This window comes from Cyprinus carpio, chromosome B8 (assembly GCF_018340385.1).
Source record: "Cyprinus carpio isolate SPL01 chromosome B8, ASM1834038v1, whole genome shotgun sequence".
In the NCBI taxonomy this organism is placed as follows: Eukaryota; Metazoa; Chordata; class Actinopteri; order Cypriniformes; family Cyprinidae; genus Cyprinus; species Cyprinus carpio.
Genome location: NC_056604.1, coordinates 5,198,028 through 5,214,831, shown reverse-complemented (window position 1 = coordinate 5,214,831; position 16,804 = coordinate 5,198,028). Strand labels below are relative to the sequence as shown.

At 40.2% G+C, this 16,804-nt stretch overlaps 1 protein-coding gene across 4 annotated transcripts in view; it reads right to left on the bottom strand.

The window, feature by feature from the left end:
* Positions 1–16,804, bottom strand: part of LOC109055114 (plexin-B1-like) — a 66,539-nt gene that overhangs the window by 25,730 nt on the left and 24,005 nt on the right. The window contains exons 1-2 of one of the 4 annotated variants that reach the window (XM_042729340.1): positions 13,185–13,353; positions 1,830–2,946 (exon numbers count right to left, since the gene is read on the bottom strand). In XM_042729340.1, coding sequence (XP_042585274.1) covers positions 1,830–2,930 — 1,101 coding nt within the window. In that variant the 5' untranslated portion in view covers positions 2,931–2,946; positions 13,185–13,353. Of the gene's footprint in view, positions 1–1,829; positions 2,947–13,184; positions 13,354–16,804 lie in introns of those variants that run through there. The other 3 variants (XM_042729345.1, XM_042729341.1, XM_042729344.1) reach the window with 3 other exon arrangements.

Sequence of the window (16,804 nt, the reverse complement as noted above, 5' to 3'; positions counted from 1 at the left end):
TAAAAAATCTAAGCTGCTTTTATTATGGTGTCTGTCAAACCCAACCCATCATCTATCCATGGCTGGGAGTGATTTTTAGATGCACTCTCACTGTGTTCTGACCTAATGCTATTCTGGAATTGCAGCTGTCGGTGGCTGGACAGACACAATACCTCAGCTAACAGACCAAGGGGAGTGGTCACATAGGACAGCGGAACAGTGGCACACAATTGAAGTCAAAGGAGGTCAAATATACAAACATCATACACACCTACTGCTTTGGAAACAAGATAATAGCCATCCATTCTGCAGTACTTCCTATAAATTATTGAGATGGCTATAACTGTTAAATTTGCAACATGAACATCATGTCCGTAAAGTCAAAATGAAATAACAACTTCCTTAATACCCCTTTCAGGATATTGTGCACATAAGGAGAAATTTAGCTTTTTTCCATGCAATTAAATTAACATAGTGGAGCATTTAAATTTAAAAATGACCACAAAAGTATGATAAAAGTAATCAATATGAGTCCTGTGTTATATTACAAGTCTTCTAAATATGATAATGTTGGGTATCAGACCAAAATTTAAGTAATTCCGGTCTGTTGTCTGTAAATTTCAGTGCTTTGGGAAAAAACAACCAATACAAGCTTCATAAATGCTAAGTCACATCTTTGGAACAGTATAAAGTAAGTGTTTATTTTAATTGTTTTTTTTTTGTTTGTTTTTTTACTTTTATGACAAGCTCAGTAACAGACAGAAGTCATATATTAGTTACAGTGCAACGTACACATTAAAAGGTGACATTATTGTGCCTTTGAGGTCAGAGGTTCAGTGGGCTTCTGTGTGTGTTGGTCACTGGGGCGTTGAGCCCAGAGAGGATGTGGGTCAGCAGAACTCAAACCAGCTGCGGCGTTAAGCTGGATTTAACCACCTCCCAGAGGCTACACACACAGACACCACTCCTTTTCAATCCCAAGCTCATACTAATACACAATACCCCCTTACACACTGCAACAGACACATGAATAGAACATTACCCAATCTCCATTAGTCCCTGTACCTCCTTCCCTCCCCTTCCTTCACTCTCAAACAAAACCTCTTTAGATTATGCTCTTAGAAATTCTCCAGTACTCATTTGTCACACTTAAAACAAACCATAAACTACACAAACCACAGTATACACAAAATTACAGTATAAATTTGTTTGTAAATTTGTTGCGGCAATTGTTATGCCATGCAGATTAGCACTGGCGCAGACAGCTGGACGCTAATCTGTGTCAGCACTGAGGCAGCTGCCACTCGCCCAGACTTACACCCCTGTCGCAAAAAAGCCCCTGCTGACCCTGATCTGTCACCAAGAAACCACACACCATGCTGTCTTACACGACCCGGCTAATGGGCTGGTATCTTGTGGCTTCCCCTAACTATATATTCCTACTTATTGCTCTTTAGCCATGGATTTAACCCTCATTAAAAAGCCGCTACATTCATGGAGCCACTCCCTACGTCTGCTAAAGGAAAGTCTTTATAAGCCATGTTGAGGTAGGTGGGTAGGACTGCCTGAGACTGGCAATATAAGCGGATACCTAAGTGCCAAAAAAAAAAAAAACAGCGTAAACCACTATGGCTAATGTTGGAATTATGCTGTTATTTGTGGCAGTCTAAAGCAGAAATGATTGTGAATGGTGGAAGGGGTTTAGGGAGCTACAGCATGGACAAAAAGAGCAAAATTTCATTTTTGTTGGATCAGTTGTCACATCAAAGGGCCTTTGAGAACAACATGATGAATTTCAGTGGGTTGTAATCCTATTTAAAGAAAGACTACAAATAAGTTCAACAACTTACCTGCGGGAGCTTCAGACAATTGGAGGACACTTCATACTCTATATACGCCTTCTCCATGTTGTTGGCATCTTTGCCCTCCTGTGTATAACACAGTAGCTGGGCACCATGTAGGGCTTTATCCAGCTCCTCCACCTTATACACACAAAGAGCCGACCGGTCTGTGGGTGTGGGAGTCGACGCCTGCCCCATGGCCATAGCCACAAACAGTGTGGGTTGGTCACGGTGATAGCCAAGTACAGCCGCCTGTGCCAGATTGTATCCTCCGCCGCAGAAAAGCGGCACCTCCACATAAGAGTAGAAATTGGGGTCTCCTGCACAGAGTCTTGAAACATATGTCCGATACTCTCGTTTGCCCCACACGTCACGCCGAGAGAACACAAAATAGACATAGTGGTTGTGAGGAAAAGCCTTCACAAAGTGGTTGTTGTATTCAGAGTAGCTACCGACAACCAGCTTTCCAAGTTCTTCATGGGAAAATGCTGGTGCAGAGTGTCGGGCAACTGGGGTTAAGCGTCGCATCGTGATTGGCGGGATCCCACCAGGTCCTTTACTGGTGTAGCCCCGCCCAACAAGCATAAGCATAACGTCTTTCTGCTCCACCACCACACCAACCGTGGACACTCGAGGGTCGTTTGCTGCCACATACTGCGTGTCCACGGGGTTGTCAGTCTTGTACAGCACCTGAGAGACGTTCTCCAAGCTTCGCTTCTCGCAGATGCCCTGCAGGACCGTCCCGCACACGATCAGACTGACTGGTTTTTCTTTGACCTCTTCCAGCAACAGAAGCTTGTTGGTGTTGTCCGTGGTTTCCGCCTGGGTGCAATCGGTGGGGTCAATGGGGGGTAGGCAGTCCGGGCTGTCCAGTTTAGGCCCTGTTTTGCCCCAGGAGAGCAGCTGCAAGTCTGGGGAGAGGTGATAGAGCACATTTACCGCCCCCACATAGACGTGGCCCGAATGGGTGTCGAGCAGGAGGTGATTGAGGCGGGAGCCATTAAGGGTGATGAATGTAGGGGGGCTCTGAAGATGACCGGGGGCCAGAGGCAGTACCAGAGGCCACCACAAGATGGCAAGGAGCAGCAACAGGGGAGCAGCAGCTGGCATGGCACCCCCTCACCTGCTGAAAGAGATAGAGATCAAGAAGAAAGGAAGAGAGAGAGGCCAGGTTGAAAAGAAGCATGCATGAAGAAAGAGAATTCAAAATGGAAGGTGAGAACGTAAACAACAGGGAAAGAAGTTAGTCAGTAAAGTCAGAAAAGTGGAGGCAACGCGCATGAGGAGAGTTATGGGGAGGAAGCAAAGATACGGGAAAAGACAGTAAGGAAGAGGGAGAAGGGCATGGAAAGTTGAGTAACACATGAAAAGGAAGGAAGAGAGTCAGAAGGCAAAGCAAGATAGTCAGTGTTAGCGGAAACCAGAGAGGAGGTGATTCAGATGGGTGATAGAGAGAGAGAAAGATAAAGATATAGAGAAAGAAAGGGAGTAAGAGAGGGGGGAAAGAGAGAGAGAAGACAAATGTTAAGTTAACAGAAAAAAACACCACAGAGAATACCTACTGCTGCACATCACCATGCAGCACAAAGACTATAGTCTTCAAACACATTCTTTTGTTCTTCAAAGTCCTGCCACCTTCACACAGGCAGTGAAGGATGCTTGAGTGAGACTGCCAGGCTTTGGTCCAGTGCAATACAAGACACGCGTCTGAGACCAAGAAACATGCATTAATACTGGAGATTACTTCAGAAAAGTCAGAACGCCAACGTACGAGCGGCATACGCAAGAATGGCGGCTGATAAAACGTACCAAAGTGTTCCAGATGCGGGTTCCTGTTATCATTAAAATCCTTTACTGGTGTTTGTGTCAGCCTCTGGATGTCTGACTCAATGTTTACTGGCCAATCCTGACTGTCGTGACATTACCGAGATTTGAGATGGAGAGACAGAAGGAAAGGGGGGGGAAAAGTTTTTTTTGAAATTTTGGAGGGGCTGTTATAAAGTGTTATAGATGTGTGGAGGTTTTGTGTTATATTTTATGCATGATGCCTGTAGCTGTTGCCTTTCTGGTTTCACTGATGAAACTGAGAAAACAGACACCGCTTTAATCAACCACTCGAAAGTCACAAGCATCAGCTGTTAGATTCAGTTATCAACCTCTGAACAAAACTGAGAGAAAATAAAGACTCATCTGATGCAATAACACCTAGATTTTCATTTTCTTCAGAAAACACGTGGTGCATCCCATGCAGAACTCAATGCCATAATGCGTTGCTATTGCTACATCAGTTCTGTTTTTTTTTAAACTTGTTTGCATGTAGTTGCTAGAATATTCTGGGTGGTTGCCAGGGAGTTAATATGCAATTGCTTTTAGCTTAAAGTTATATGGTTGCCAGGTGGCCCAAGACAAAAATCTTCCCCAAACCTATATACTTTCTAAAGAAAAAAGAAAACATCTTAAACCAGGATATACTAGTTTTGTGGTTTGATCTGAGCTGGTCTTAGCTGGTTTAACTGGAGTTATACGGCAAGTGTGCTTCCCAGTCTGACCAGCTAAAAAAATATTCCCAAAAAAACTCATCTAAAACCAGACAAAAGACCAGCCTGACCAGAAAATGTACGTTGATCCAATTCTGCAACGACTTCCTCTATAACTTACACATATTAATTGCTCTCTTTTCAGAACTAAATTGAACTCCACAGCACAACTCTTCTCAACAAGACACACAATTTGAGCCATCATTCACATCCGTAGCACAAGTAGTGCGAGATGAGTTACACACCAAGGTATAATATTTAAGGTTAGGAGTTCATTCAAATCCATAAGCCCAAGTATGAGCAATAGTAATAGTTATGCTTGCCTTCAAGTCAAGTCTAGATAGAGGCTTGACTAATTTCTGCCAGTACGCCAAACACGATTCCATTTTTGAAGGAGAAAAAGTATCAGAGGACACCGAGTATCTGAGCAAGAAAGTTATAGAGGGAAAAGAAAGATTCATCTTTAATTCATATCACAGCAGCCAAGAAGTCTTGAGGGCCTAGTATATGAGAGATGAAGAGAAGGAGCAAACGAGAGGAGGGGGAAAAAAATTCCAGAGAAGCTAGAGTCTATCAGTATGCATAACATTTTACGTCGTCTCCACCTTCAAAGGGATGGTGGGTAAGAAAAGGACAGTTTGACATGCTGCTGAGATTAGCCACTTCTTTTCAATTAGGCTTTGGATTGGAGAGTTCAAGCGCCACCTTGTTTATGAAGGCTGAAAGCTGAACATCGCTTTGTACGGTGTCTCTTGTCTACCTAGCTTAAGGACTCATGCTATCCACATTTAATGAACATGATCAAAAGGAACGAGCTCAGAGAGCCTATGGACTGCCAGATGATTTTTCTTATCCTTAGTCATGACCTGTTTCGCCAAGGTCTTGCACAACAGGATCTGAAAAATCTAAATGATGCTGACTTGCATTCAGAGTGGAAAAAACACTTTGATAATAAGCTGACATGCTTAGATATTCCACAGTCAGCAAAAAAAAAAAAGATTCTAGAGCACTTTTTCAAGTGGTCATATCATGAAAATTTAAATTTCCCTTGATCTTTTATTAAAAAATAAGTTCAATATAGGCTATGACACATTTTGATGTTAGGCAAACCAGAGTAGTTACAAAGAGTCATGTTAGTGTTTTTTTCCTAATTTTTGATTTTTCTCATTTATATATTTTCTAAAACTGTGCACAACCAGCCAAGTTTAAAACTCTTGTTTTAGTTCAGTGGTTAACTGATAGTTCTTTACAGTTTTCCACATTTGTTTCTGACTACCTAAATGTAGTTTGGCATGTGCAGAATTCATCATGGCTATGATGTCAGTCTATATAAATACCAACACCTATTCAGTTTTGAATGACCATGTGAACAAAGCCAGTAAACAAAGTCTGCAAATCTCTATATTTACATTTACGGTTGATGCTTTCTTCCAAACTGATGTAAACTGAATTCAAGGCATACGTTTTATTAGCTGATGCATTGCCTGGGAATTGAATTCCTGCTGTTGTCATTTCTAACAATCATGCTCCATTGTTTGACCTACAGGAACGCCTATAAATCATAACAGAGGTCATTTATATATAGCAGTCTTAAAGGGGTCATATGATGCGATTTCAGTTTTTCCTTTCTCTTTGGAGTGTTACAAGCTCTTGGTGCATAAAGAAGATCTGTGAAGTTGCAAAGACTAAAATCTCAAATACAAAGAGATATTCTTTATAAAAGTTAAGAGTCAACCACACCCCCATAAAACGGCTCATTCTAACACGCCCCCACATGTCTACGTCACTGTGTGGGAAGATTTGCATGCAAAGAAAGAAGGCGTAACTTTTATTCTCTCTCTTACCACCGCTGCCATGTTGTGGAGAAGCTGTATGTTTCATTGTGAAAGTGAAACTACTTTGTTTGGCCTTTCAAAAGAGGACACAACTAGATATCAGTGGTTAAGTTGTATTTCAACACTGTTCCAGAACAGTACAACCCAAATATTCAGATGTGTACTGCGCATTTCATGGAGAAATGAGGACTGTTTCCTGAACCAGCAACCTGCAATGCGTCTGTGGCACAACGGCTGTTTCTATAAAGCTGGGCAGCTCAAACTTTGCAAGGACAGTCTGGTGCTTCTGACTCACAGCCTGTAGGTAAGTTTTTTATATTTAAATAATTTGCCAATGATAATTAAAACATAAGTTTTGAGCAGTAGTGTAGGCTTGTTGTTTGTTGCTCCTCAGATCACAAATGCAGACATGGTTTTATGTATACGCAGCGCAATACGCAACGCAACGCGTAAAAAGACAGTATAAGTCATTATAATCAGTAATTATATTCCCACTGGTTGCAACAAATGCCTTATTTGTAATGGGTTTTATTTGTTTTGTCTCGTCTAGTGATGTCCGGATCGCGAACAAGTCATTATAATCAGTAATTATGTTCCCACTGGTTGCAACAACCAGCTCACCAAATCGAACTAAATCATTTGAAATGGTTCACGTCTCCAGTATGCACTAATCCACCAATTACTTAAGTTATTCGGTTTATAAAAGTACCTTACACTCCCTCTGATGCGAAATAAATCAATATCCCTAGTTATTCAGTTACTTCAGTTAGTACTAACAGTACATTGACTGAACTGCTAAAATAGAACCAATGATGGGATGTGCACGAGCAGAGCAGCTGGTCTGAGTCTCCTCCTGCTGGAAGACGGCATAGTATGTTAAGGGGCGTAAAATTACGTCACACGCTTGAGGCATTCGACCAATCACAATGCACTGGATAGCTAGCCAATCAGAGCACACCTCACTTTTTCAGAACGATGAACTTTGTAAAAATCGACGCATTTCAGAAAGGTGGGGCACAGAGGAGAAACAATAATGTACATTATATGGAAAATGTGTTTTTTGAACCTTAAACTGCATAAAACACATTGCATTACACCAAATACACAAAATAATGTTCTTTTTAGCAGCATCATATGACCCCTTTAAGGGTACAGTAACGAAAGCAGTCTGATGAACTCTACAGTCAGGAAGAGGGTGGGAAATGGTTATGAAATTCTGTCTATTTTTGCATACCTTGTTTAAAATTTAAATAAAAAGTAGGATATCATACTGGTATCGAAAAGACAATGTGTAAATGCTATAGTCTTGCATGAATAAATCAGTGAGGCGTTCACAGCCCTAGAGCGTTTTAATAGCGAGAGGGTGTGTCGCTGCCACCGTATCCTCACCGAAAATCTAACCGAGAGTGGCAAACAGAAGCAAAACGGAGAGCTTGCAATTGAATCCCACCCAGGGTGCAACCATTCCTATACAGATCCACCTAACAGCAGCAGACAGGGTGAGAATGGCACAGAACAAAAGTGTGCTAAAATGGAGCATGCAGGAGGTCTCTTATACTGTCAAAACAGCCAATTTCACAGCTTGAATTAGGTCGAGCTTTTGCAGCATCAGCATTCATCTCCATTTTTTTGACTTAAATGGTAATAACTGTTTGGGGGCATCATGGGAGCGAGTGAGAACACACTCCCTATTCACTAGGAAAGAGGAATAGCTACTGCCTTTGTGATGAGCAATGGAAAAAGCCTGGGATTTATATTGGAGACGAGCTCTTCCTTACACACTCACACACAAAGAACTGGGACTTGACAAAGGGAGGAAATAAATATAGGTTGGTTTTGCAGCAAACTATTGTAAAACCAGACAAAAAGCCATTATACTTAACACATATCGCTAATAACAGCTTTTGCAATTTGTAAACATGTTTTAAATAGGGGGTAGATAGTTTATCACCCTGAAAGGTGCAACCAATTTAGGGACAGTCATTTCGATTGCAGGCTGACCTTTGACCCTTGTTGGAAGCGCTTGTGCAGCCCATTTATTTTGTGTGTATGTGTACATTCACAATCTCTGTAAACTTCCTCTCCTGCACAGCAGCATATTAAAACAAACCACATACTTACTAGGCTGCTACGCTCACTCAACACTCATTACCTCCAGAAACAGACATGCTAGTAATTATAGTGTGCATGTGTGTCTAATTTCTTTGCCGAATGCATGATACATAAAACACATTATCAGACACAAAGCTTACTAGTACACGCAATTCTTCCAGACAGACACACTTTCAACACAGGCAAACCCTACAAAAAATGAAGGACATCACACAAAGCATGCAACTGGCACATCCCAAAAAAAAAAAAAAGTGAGCTTCTGTGTGTGTGCAAAAATGAGATGAGCTTCAGAGGCCAAGATTCCCAAATGGGGGTGAGCCAACAGACAGACATGCGAACCCCACCCATGCTGTGTGCTTGCGCTATCAGAGGAAGAAATCGCTTCAGCAGGCTTGACATCTGACAAAACGTCTCCCCTAATTTAAAGCAGTCTGAACTGCTGTCTGAACTGACGGAGACAATATAGTCTGGCTATAATTCTTAGGTTTTGGTGGGCGTAACTACCATTGATCTTAAGGATGCATCCCTAAAGTAATCAGAGATTGCGACTGATATTGATTTTTTAATTACTTCACAATTTCACCCCCAAAATCAAAAACTTGGTTACATCCTTCAATCTAATGAAGCATTAATGCAAAATTCTGCATGTACAAGCAGATGCATACAAATTCATGAATGCTAATCATGCCATTCTAGCAAAAGCTCGATAAAAATAAGCAAGTCATGACATTTTTGCCTAATTGGATCACTTTCTCACGGTGTGAACTTCTCAGATGAGATGTTTACTTCACATTCGAGTCTGTACGTGCCACATAAAGAGGGCGTAGGTCGGGTGAGCGGTCACAGCAGGTGGGGGCAGCAAGTGGAAATTAACCTGGAAATCTGATGTGACAAGCATCTTGCGACATGCACCACTGTGTCTCTCGTCAAAACATCTCGTCATTTAAATACATGTGAATTCATAAAGCATCTAAAAAGTGTCTGGATTCATGAGACAATGCAAGACCCAGCATGTAGTAAATTAATTGGATAGTCCATCCAAAAATACAAATTCTGTCAGCATTTACTCACCTTTATGTCACACTAAACCTGCATGACTTATTTTATATTGTGGAACACAAAGGACGACAAGGTAACATTTTACAAAAAGGTCTCATTGGTTAATGCATAACTAACATACTTTTGCTATGATATTTAGCTACAGTTCATGTCAGCTCAGGTCCATTAATATTAAAAGATACAACTTTTGATTTGAATAATGTATTAGTAAATGTTGAAATCAACAGTAACTAAGATTAATAAATGCTTTAGAAGTATTACTCATTGTTAGTTAATGTTAACTAATATAGCTAACTTATTTTAACCAATGGAACCTTATTGTAAAGTGTTACTAAAAATATTTTGAAAAAAAATTAAATTGGTGTCTACTGACTTACATTGTACAATCTCAGAAAAAAAAGGTACAAAAGCTGTCACTGGGGTGGAGCCCTTTCAAAAGTTACTAATATGTACCATTTAGGTACTAATATGTAAACTTAGTTACTGATATGTTCCTTTAAGGTACTAATATGCACCATTAAGGGGTAAATATGGTACAAAGGTAGACCTTTTGAAAGGTTACCGCTCCATTCACAGCTTTTGTACCCTTTGTCTGCGCATATACAGTATGAACCAAAAAAGACATTTTTTAAAATATCTTCCATGGTCTACAGATGAAGGAAAGTCATCAAAGTGATTAATTGCTGAAAGAATTATCATATATCCCTTTTATGACCACATCCTTGCATTAAAAAAGCAAGCCATTTTTGACTTAAGTTCTCCTAAGGTAAGATCACATTTGCGTCACGTCACACAAAGCAGATCGGGCACAGATTGGTTGGGTTGTCGCAGCAGGTGAGACCGTGCCATGCTAACGCAGGTGTCAGGGTGGAAATAAACCTGGAAATTCGGTGCGAGACGAAGACAAAGCATCTCGCAACACGCATCATGTCTGGTGGAGTTGGGCACATCGCGGAGCTGCCGATGATTATTACAGCGTTGGCTCTTTGAATGCGTACCGAGAGTGAGAGTGACTGGGATTTACAAGTCTCTTTGATGCCAGGCATGAAAGTTTCAGCACACCAAGTGTGTGTGTGTGTGTGTGTGTGTGTGTGTGTGTGTGTGTGTGTGTGAGCATGCGAGAGAGAGAGTTTGAGAGTGTGTGTGTGTGTGCCTGGGGTGTGCAGTGGTTAATCACCACCTCTGTGCGGAGGGAGGGTGGGCAAGTTCTCATTTCCATACTCTACGCCCAAGCAGGAGGGGATGATACTTTGGGAAATATGGAACAAGAGAGAGAGAAGGTGGGGAAAATTGAAAAAAAGAAGAGAAAGGCAAAAAAAACAACAGAGAACGCATCTGGCTGTTTGAAGAACACAGAGCGGGAGTGTGATAAAATACGACGATTAGTAAAGTAACCTTGTGCATATTTCATCGCTGACAGTTGTATGCTACTCAGGCTCTTAATATTTTATAGAAAAGACTCGCCGCTTCGTATTTACTCAATCTTTTCTCCCTCCCACCGCACCAACTCAACTATCTTTATATCTCTGTTGCAATCTGTCCTGTTTCCAGCAAAGCCTCCTCTCCTCATCGATGCTTTATACTCTCCAACTGAGCTCATGAAAATTTCGTGCATATTTCACGCACGCTGCTAGATATCTGATATCATCAGGGCGTTTCGGCAAGGAGAGCAAGAGGTTAGCAGTGCCGTTTAGGTCCTGCAGGAATTTTTACTGGAGAAAACACGGCTGCGGTCGAACTAAGTGAGTCAGGCAACCAATCATCTAAGTCTCCCTGTAATTATCACCTCTCTGAACAAACAAATATGATGACATCTTATTTTGATGGTAATGAGCCGTAATGGCCACAATGGGAGATATAATGATGCTCAAGCAAGCTTTTATCACAGACGAACTCTGTGAATCTGCAGGAAAATGACACGGAGTGGCTCTTTTCAATGCAACCTACAGGTAATCACAGTAAACCTTTTTTTAAAAAAGTGCCGTTTCAATTTGAGGCTGATTGAATTCAACAGTTCTGGCAGGTTAGAAAGGTGCACATTTATATTCATAAGCTGGATGAGTGTGAGAAGTGCATCTACTCTCTGTGAATTTTAAAAACATTTCTGGAACCATCAACCGTATGATGATGATTATTAGGTTTCACCCTCGGCTCTCATTTTCACACCGGCAGACTCTCTCACTTCACGAGCGGCCCACACTGCTTTCATCACCAGCTTGACAAGCATCTGCGTGCATAAAAATGCAACATTAATTATTTGATGGGGGCAGATAAACACACTCACTCCAGTGAAACCAACAGGACGGGAGCTGCCACTAAATTCACGGCCTACTTTGTACATTACACACCCTATTTAATAGCTGTTTTAGAGGCTGAAAACAACAACAACAACAACAAAAAAAACACAGCTGTATGTTTTGTCTGCCCAGCTCAGGGAGCATAATAATGACTTTGAATGAAGGTTCCCTAAAGCGTTTACAAGCCAAACATTTTACAAGATAAGGGCCGCCTTTGAAGAGGGAAAGAAAATGCAAATTCGCAGGAGTGCAATTTCAAATTAGAGACTAAAGGGAGGAAAAACTTGTTTGTGTGTACCGGGTGCATGAAACAATAAAAGAATGTCAACACGAGCAGCAAATTACACCCCCCATATGCTGAACACAAGGTGAAACCCACCACTCCTCAGGGACTAAAAGGGAGGAGGCGTTTAGAAAGGAGACAATGGAGTCATAACAATGGGGGGAGCGCGTGAAAAAAGAAAGAGAGGGTGAAAAGGGATGTTCGGGTTTCATGAAACTTGGTACGGCTCGCAGAAAAGACACAATCCCGAACGCGACTCCTAGAGTGGCATGCCACACCTCCCGGAGGAATAGTACAATAACCGCAAGCTGCTGATACAGAGGCTGGAAAACCACTGAGTAAATATGTGATTAAACATCTAGTTATCTTCTAATTAAGCTTGAATACATTAGATCCACTCCACAACAGGTTAGCGTGGCATTTGAGGTCTTTGACTAGTCTCCTTGAATTAATTGGAGTCTTGAGAATAGGATGTCAGCACAGCTGTCTGATAATGTTGTTTCAGATGCACTGACATTCATGTGATGTCATTTATCTACATTGACAGACTAAATCAGCCCCATTAAAGTTTTATAAACAGAGCTGAATGAAAACGATTAAAGAAAAATGAAAGGCATTAAAGAACAAATGTAATTTAGACAGCAATTCTCAGTTAGTTTAAAAATGTTTGCAAACTGCACCTAAATAGCAGACACTTAAAAAAGATAAAACCCATTTTGCTTTTCATGTTTCTTTTTTTTCTATCAAAGTGAAGCTTGTTAGAGCTTGAAACAGAATGCAAGAGCAAAAATCAATGAATACTCTCAGAGGTCTGTCCCAGACTGCAGGCAACCTTCTGAAAGGTTATAAAATATAAACAGAACATACTGAACAACGAGCTGAACACAAAGATGCATTATGTTCAGTGCTCTGATGGTAAGTTATGAAATACTAAATGAGATTCCTGTCAGGTAAATGAAAACAATACATTATTCCTAATCACATTAGCCTACTTAATTCAATGAACACAAGATCATAAGAACTTCTCCACTGACATCCACAATACCTTAATGTAACATAACCCTAAACATTTCCCTCAAAATCAAAGTATTTTTTACATGAAATGTACTTATTTGAATCTTTAAGCAACAAAAGATGATGACCGCGTGTTTTTCAAAGCATCTACAGAGGAACAAATTCAGCGCTCAGTATCCAAAAACGCAAAAACACCCAAAAGTTTCTCTGCGAACTGTGTTACTCACTTCATGCAGCGGCACTGCGTTTCATCCCCTTTGAAGTCAAAACGAAAGTCTTGTTAATTTTTAAAACAACAACACAAGCGTTTGAAAGTGAACCTGGTAAATCCCATTATGCGTGTGCTACATTGTTGTGAAGCGGCTCAGACTCCAGCGAGCAGCGCGAGCGGCTCTGGTGGGGGAGTGGGAGGGGCTTTCCGAGCGTCATGAAACAGTTTCAATAAAGCGCTTGTGGAGTGGGCGGGGCTTGGCCTTACTTAGGGGAGATACTACAGGTGAACAGATAGACAAAACATTTTGCTTTTATGTTAGCATTTTAGTTTTCAGACATGACTGCCTTTTTGTTGATGATGAAGCAATACAAAGCATTTTATTTTATCATCTTATTTATGATTAATACATATAATTATTATTTGTATCAGCATTACTGACTTTTTCCCCTCACAGTTTTATTGTGCTTATTGATACTCTGTATTTTTTTTTTTCTTTTCATTAAAGGTGCTCTAATCGTTTTTAAGGAGTATCACACATAATGACACCTTATTATCTGACAGATATCACTGAAATTATTATAATAATGAGTGATATTTTGCCAATTAGAAAATGTAATCAATCAAAAACATTCTGTGCCTGTCAATCAGTTCGAGGGAAGGGGGAGAGGGCTTTAGTCTATATTTAGCAAAACGGCTGAAATGAAATCATTAATTTAATGAAAATTAAACTTCATGAAATTGCAAACAGATTGATTTTTATTTATTTTTTATTTTTTTGCATGCACTGACTTCATCTTAAAATATGCAAATTAGGATAAGTAAGAATACAAATCTGCATTTATTATAAGTGAGGTAGATCGTACAGAAACCATCACAACATTTTTCAAAAGATTTATTTTACAACATATTTAGGAAAACATTTGCATATGAACATGCATGTTTTCAAAAAACAATTTAAGTATTATGAGAATTATCCTTCGTGCATGTGAAAATATATTGAACATCAGTATATTTCATATTACTACTAACGGCTTCTTAAATATAGGCTGCTAACCTATTCTAACGTAATTAATTTTTGTGACATTTTAGTTCAAGTAACACGTCGTAGAGAATCAAAATTAAATCCAACCAAAATGTTTAATCCTCCCAAAATCATCACTTAAGCCTGCAGTACCTCCCCTTAATATTTAATGCTGGCATTCGGGAATGAACTGAAGCACGCTGCATTTAAAGGTGCATGTCGGGGGGATTTGGGGTGTTACGGGGGGAGGCAGAGACACGCCTCTACGTGCCGCAGCTGGAGAGAGCAGATGGGGTTTGACACCCGTTTGTTTCAGTTGCACCGAGTTTTGACACGGATACTGTCGGGTTCACACAATACCAATTGAAACTAATGCAGATCTCTCAGACACACCGCTTTTAATAGATCCTTCGCCATCCGCTGGGCTTCATTTGTCAAATGTCACCCGGCTGTGACATTTCCCACGGTGTCAACCTACAAGTGCATTAAAAAAGGGATGCATTTTAAAGATACCAAGGGTAAAGTCATAAGTGCAACATACACACATGCACCTTTCTACAAATTGCTTCAGTACCTTTTTTCCCATCAATAAGAAATCAACTAGAATCAGCTGTGAATCGAAACCGGTCCTTATATAAATTTGTATTACATAACAGTAGTGCAGTAGTGTATGAATGTGTGTATGTCTGTATATGTATATATATATGTATGTGTGTGTGTGTGTGCGCGGGTGTCCATATTCACTATGGTCTTTACTATGGTATCGTCTACAAATGTCACTGTAATTCCCTGAAAGAAGTGGGTTTTGTCTTTATCCATTGCTATGAAATCTGCTAAAATTACAATAAAGTTGACTTAAGTTGAGTGTTATTTTGTATCAGTGATTTACATACAGTCTTAATTAATATTTTTAATTTGTTTAAATTTTTATATTTTCTAATTAAATTTTAATTAGTCGTTTTAGTAATTTTTATATTATTTGTGTTAGTTTTTATTTTTAAATGTCTACACAGTTTTAATTCATTTGTATCTAATATTTACTTTATTTTAGTACGTCAAGTTAAACTAAATGAAAATGAGAATAAAATAAAATATTATTTTTTACATTTTCATTTCAGTTTGAATGTTTTTCTAATTTTCTGTGTTTTCATTTATATTATTATCTTTTAAACATATCTTTTTTTATTTTATTTTATTTCTGTTTTAGTTATCTTAGTACATTGAGTTCTAAGAACTGTTACCTTGGCAAAGCTGAAATGTAACAAGTTTACTTTTTTTTCATTTTTAGTTAAAATGGTTCTTTGTCTGTCATTTTTACTATCATTTATATGTCTATATAGTTAGTTTTTATTAAATGGTTTTAGTTTTTTAGCACAAGTTAAAATAAATGAATATAAGAAATGTTGCCATGGCAACCAGCTCAAATAAAACAAGTTATTTATATTTTATTTTACTCAGTTTATTATTATTATTATTATTTGTAGTTATGGTTTTAATTTTCGTTAACTATAACAACCCTGCCTCACACAAAAGCACAAAATCTCCTTGACACAGCAAAGAAATGATAACGGCTCATTGTATTTAGTCAGAGCCGGAGAAGAAAGCGATAGAAAAAGCAAGAGTCAGTGAAGGGGAGAGAGTTGAGAGAGGGCTCCCCAGTGGGTTTACTGATGAGCAGGCATGCGGGGAGACTGGGGGGGGCTCAGCTGGGGCTGTTTGCCCAGCAGTGAACACCCGTCATCAAGGAGCTCATAAAATATTAATCCAGCACACAAAGACGAGAAGAAGACGGACAGAGTGACCAGAGAAAGACTGAGTTAGAGGGAGAGAGACCGATGCAGGCTGAGTGTAATGAATGGACTGAGAGGGAGGGAGAGAGGGAGGGAGGGGGCCGTGGGGTGAAAGGGTGACATGCAGTAATTGGGGGGAAATCTGCGCGGCGGTGGGTGGAAACCATTATTGGCAGGTGGAACAAAAATGGACGCATCCCTGAAATAATAAAGCGAGGGGGAGGAGAGCAAGGAAGAGATGCGGTGAGCAATAAGATGAGAATTGGCATTCATTTAATTACAATTGCTTTAAAATAAAACGGTTCTCATGACAATGGCAGGGAATTAGAAATAGCGGCGCGCTTCCGACTGCAGAGGGCCGAGTTTGGAGGCATGGGCTCGGAGCGTATGTTCACATAAGAAGTTTTGGCAGGAAGTGCAGCACCCAACAGTTGTCTGTTTACACTTCTGGAGCCAAGAACTGGGCCCACAACAGAACAATGCTGATTTGTTAGGAGGACTCGAAGCAGCTCTTCATGTCCAAATACGTCCTGGCACACAAGGACAGGCACTGAATAGAGAGCACGCACACATCCAGACACGCACACATGCACATCCACACCGGATCAGACATCAATACATATCCAGAGTGTTAATATTCCGGAACAGAGGGCAAAGCTCTTAGGGATGCCTGAAAGCAATAATCAATTTTATTCAGATAGCTGCCTGTGGGATGCGTGTCACACTAGGGACAGCGTTTAAAGTTAAAAGAGAAGCCAATGGCTAGAGCAAAAAAAACAAGGTTCATCTCTAAAACAGGTGATCTAATGCGCCGGTTATGCT